General features: G+C 40.3%; 1 protein-coding gene across 1 annotated transcript; it reads right to left on the reverse strand.

The window, feature by feature from the left end:
* Positions 1–1,664: 1,664 nt before the first annotated feature.
* On the reverse strand, positions 1,665–4,636 carry SRD5A3 (steroid 5 alpha-reductase 3; the record flags this gene model as incomplete). The annotated part of the gene is made up of 4 exons (XM_009584811.1): positions 1,665–1,924; positions 2,453–2,575; positions 3,871–4,065; positions 4,485–4,636. Coding segments are annotated over 4 exons (730 nt in total), but the record flags the coding sequence as incomplete, so codon positions are not given.
* Positions 4,637–5,139: the final 503 nt, after the last annotated feature.

Here is a 5,139-nt window from a genome sequence, read left to right on the forward strand (position 1 = left end):
GGGCGAGTCGAAGCGCGTCCCTCCTCCGTTCGCGGTGGCCTACGGGCAGGGAAAGGGCGCTGAGGGACGGAAAGCAAAACGGCTGCGTAAGAAGGCAAAAAAAATTGCATAGAAATGGCCTGGGCACATCCAGGTTCCTAAAAGCCCAAGTACGAAGCAGCACGTTGGGTATGCGTGACCCGAGGAGGGCCCTGCGCCCTGATGCTCTCCCCGGGGCAAGGATAGGAACGTGCTCCCTGAGAAGCAATGAAGTCTTGTAAACGGAACCAAGGCGGCCAGTGAAACAGGCAGGCTTAAGGAGCCTCCCGAGAATCACAAAAAAAAAAAAAAAAAAAAAGAAAAAAAGATGCGGTCCCAAGACGGGGTTGTTATGTTCCACGGTGAACTGAAGCTATGGAAGTGGTGATGGAGAGGGTTGCAAAAGCCAAGGGAGGCACAACGTTTTGTGCAAAGTAATTGCTCATGTTTTGCAAATACATAGCTCAATTTTGAAAAATTATACAAAACGGAAATAGTAGGTGTAATAAACTTTTAATTAGATAATTCTTAAGATATACTAAAGCATATAAAAATTCTTCTCATATACAAAATAATATATGCATGTAAGTAGAAAAACACGCTGAAACACCAGTATCCATATGCTATGTTATGCAAACTGATCATTCACTCCAGTATCATGAAAAGGACCAAAATATTAAATTGTTAAGTGCAAAAAGGCCCTGTGCTGAGAGACATCTCCCCAGTAAATAATTTCTTTGCAATGCTTGTCAGGTGCTGGTTTCCATGTGTTCTCTGCCTCGGCAGTTCATTACACCTGCTCTCGCAGGCTGTTTAAAAACCAGTGTAGTCATGGTTATGGTCATCCTGCGTAACTGCCCCCTCTAACACATGAGGGATTCCAATAACCCGCTGTAAGGACGACAGAACCATAACCAAGAACGTTAATTTTCTGCAAATTCTCCTCTCCTGTCTCCCTAGACAGAGAACCTTCCATGATTTCCCCAGTTTAGGGATAAACAAGGAGTTTTCATCAATGAATGAAAACACTTTGGTGCAGAAAAGATAATGCAGAGAATGGGTCTGTTTATCTCCACTGCTGAGCATGAGTCATTCCTCCACCGCAGCTTTCTCCACCGGTTTTTGTGCTTGCAGTTATAAAGCAGTGGCTGGTTTTAATTATCAACAGGGAAGCACAGAAAGACAATATACAATTTGCCTCCCTCTGAAGTGATTCAAAGAAAAGAGACTAGGAAAAAAAAATGCTTAAATATTAGACAAGGCATGAAATACAGTAGTTCAAATGATTCCCTGCACCCTCCTTTCACTATACAGTTTTCATGTATATGTATTTGGGCTTGCTGCACAACAGCAAGTGTTTTATGCATAAGATATAATTATAAAACAGAAAAGAGCCAATTAGCATCTCTTCAGTTTGAATTAAGGTCTTCAGCAAACCTTTTTTTAGCTTGTATGATATGCAGAGACCTTACATTTCCCCACATAAATTGGTAACACGGATGAGATTATCATTAAAATTATGAGCTTTTAAGCTAGAATTAGAGAAAATGTGTGATTTTACCTTGGCTTTAATAAACCATAAATTTCTTATTCCCTTACAGAAAACATTTCCCAGTTTGCACTAAAGATACTTTAGAAGAAATATTCTAAAAAACAAATGGTATAAATGCTTTTCGATGCTTTGGGTAGGAGCTGAAGTTTTTCTGATAGAACTCGTGACACAAAACAGCAGCCAGTGCCTGGTTAAAAAGAACATACATCACTACACACCACCATGTCATGTTGTGAAATCCAAGCGTGATGGCCATAGATACATATATGAGGAGCTCCGCAAAATAATGAGGGCAAGAAACTCTCTCAAACCAGTCTCCGAAAGGTACACTGTGGCTCAGACTTACAACCTTTCCTGCAAGCAAACAGAAAGAAATTAGTTGAGAACATGCATTAAACAAACTTTTCTCTTCTACCCACAATTACAGAACAACGTGCTCATTAAAGTTATCATCATCATCCACCTCCATCTGATCTGGCAGCTTTACACTTCTAATGAAATAAGATGCCACCTCTGGCTGTTTGCGCAAATACAGAGTAAGGAAACCTATTTTTAGCCTGCATGGAGACAGAAGTGAGGTCCCCAAGGAGTGGCACAAGTCCTAAGCATTAGCATGTGTCTGTCCTTAGGACACTAGAAGCTAGACCTTCATTTTAAGTTCTATAAAACTATATATACAGACACAGACACACACCCCTATTCAGCCATCCGATTTCTTTTCCAAACAGCCTCATTTAATCTACTGAAAATCTTATAGAGAGCACCACACTACAGGAACTGAAAAATACTCGTATTTTAAGGTATTAGAAGCTACAGAAGCCTATTGAAACAACAAGGAAAAAATTAACTAAGTAAATTGTTGGCAGAAATGAAACATCTTACCTGATTTACTTTTTCTAAGGTTAGCTAGAATCACAAGACATCTGTGTTGGTGAAGAGAGGCCCAAATGTACATCATAACTCCTACAATGTGATACCAGCAGATCTGCACAGAAAGCTCTTCTCCTGAATGAAATATGTTTCATTAATATATGGCCAGGAAATACCTTCCCAAGCATCATCCCAAAACATTGTATACATTTTTTAAATGTTACTGTCTTACAAAATTCTAGTAGTGAGCCTCTAATCCCTTGAAAGTTTTTAAGTGCTCAGCTGGCAGTTCATTTCCCTTAACCACTCTGTACTAAAAATATCTAGTTTTTAATCCAGTAGCTTGAGGTAGAGCATGATGTACAACCGATATATAATTGATAGTCTAAGGCTTCAATGTTCAACACTGTTTGTAATTCTTATCCTAATTAAAGATGTTGTCATGGCTCAGGTCAACATGTAAGTCCACAGTTGTTTGTCTTGTTCACAGTGAGTGAGATACATACATACACACACCTACACGCACAGTGTGAACCATTTAGGCCTTCAAAAAAATGTTAACTGTATTAAGGATAATTTCCAATGTACAAGCCAATACACCATCTCCAAGAATCTACAAGATGTGAAAAGCAGAAGACAGGTCCAGAAAGAAAAAGGCTTTATCTACACCTAGGAGATCTGAAGGTTCTTTTAAAAAATCACTGGATTAAACTAGAGCTGATGTGGTTAGAAGTGGTTAAAAACTTCACTAAATTTACGTACTTGATAATGACCACCTTACCAAAATTAGTCATGGGAGAAGCACTACAACCAGCTCATGGTTCATCTGTGCAGGGGAATAGCAGCTCAGTTGTGAGACTCAGTGGAATGTGTTGCCAGAAACAAGTCATATAATTCAAATTTCTGCTGTATTAATGGAGACATTACAGTACCAAGGGAAAGAAGAGACTGACTGATGCAAGGCAGAGCAGTGGCGAGTTCTCAATGGAAAACAACGGAGGTGGCCAAGACAGCCTTGCAGACTCACCTTACAGGAAAGCTTACGACCAAAAACCAAACTTCATTCTGAGAACTGAAGTTCCATTTAAGAACTGGTACCTATTACTGTCCTTCATAAAGCATATGTATCTCAATGCAAAACTGATTGGTAATGATCCTGAAAGTATCTATGTGAGATGTCTTTCAGGAAATAACAGTGATGGTTAACATGAAAGTGTGTCTCAGTGTCTGTGTGTCTGTGTTTGTGTATAATGCTGGTTGATTATGTGATATACTGAAATGTAATTACTTTGAGCTATGTCAGTAAGTATTTTTACATCTCATCAACTAACACACTTCTCACACAAGCAGCCCTCTATGAAACCATTTGCCACGATGGAAACAAATGGGAGCAAACCGGCATCTTTGGTAATAACTAAGCAGGCACTTACCATTCCTGACGTTAGTAGGCACTTGACATAGCACAGTTGAGCCAACAGCAATGTAGTAACCAAGTCCAAAGCAATACTGCACGATATGAATGACGCCATTGGAAAACACGCTTGTCCAGAGGCATTCTGTAAGTCTTCGACAGCTATGCAGCCAGAGCAGCAGGAGAACCAGGAGCGCAGAGAAGTGCTCACTATCTGCTTGCAGGTGAAAAATAGCGACTTTGAGACAGATAGGAACAATTTAACGCTGACAGTGCTTCAAAAAGGCTATTTTTTCCCTCCCCACAGGAAAATTTTACCCTCATTTTAAATTAACTGAGCACTGGAGAAAATATTTGTACATGTGAGGTACTGCTGACCACAGCAAGATTACTTCTAGAAGATGCTAACGGCCCTTTCTGCTAAAAGGACTGCTGAATGCCATCATATCCATAAATCAGAATGATTTCTACCTTGAATAATGACAAAGGGACTTGGTATTCCAGGAAAGTCACTTGGACACTAGTTTAAAAGCAGCTGATGAAGTAGCATTTGAAGAATACAAATTCAGCACAGGATGGTAGTGCAGCTTGCTAATATTTATATGGCTGCATCATAATAGCTGGAATACTTGCCCGCGTCCTCACTCTGAGAATCTCTGCCAAGAGCACGGTGCATGTACTGAATCCATGATGGGAGTGACCCTCCGAGGAACTCAGCTTGGAAAAGCCAGATCAGCAGAAAGCCGTTCCAGAGCACAGAAACCACATAGAAGTGAGTAAACCACCTGTAAGAACAAAAAGGGTCTTCATTAGTGTTCTCATCGTTCCTTAGTTGGAAATGTAGCTGCAGGACATGCTTGCCTAATGGTGAATACATTCCCTTTTCGTCCCCACATCAATAAGGAAAGAACTCAGGACTCCAGTGGTACCAAGCAGGAATAACCCTAATGTCTCCTTCCCCCAGCGAAATGCTGCCTCGAATAACCTCTAACTTAGCTTACCTTACTAACCATAGCTGCACTAAAGAGGAGAAAGTGTAAACCACACATCGCAAAGGTATTCCTCAATGCTTACAAGTAATCATGATGTGCACAACTTTTTGTTTATAATTCACACCACTGAAAGCACATCCAAATTAATTTCCTGGGCATTTCCAGGCTGTTGCACCTAGCAGCACTCCCACTTTCCTCAGTTTTAGTGGATGCATTACATGACGTGTTGAAGTTCATAAATGACAAATGCAGACGGTAAAAGGCACCAGAAATAATTAGTTAGCTGTACACTAAAA

Source organism: Fulmarus glacialis, unplaced genomic scaffold, assembly GCF_000690835.1.
Source record: "Fulmarus glacialis isolate BGI_N327 unplaced genomic scaffold, ASM69083v1 scaffold44929, whole genome shotgun sequence".
NCBI lineage: Eukaryota > Metazoa > Chordata > Aves > Procellariiformes > Procellariidae > Fulmarus > Fulmarus glacialis.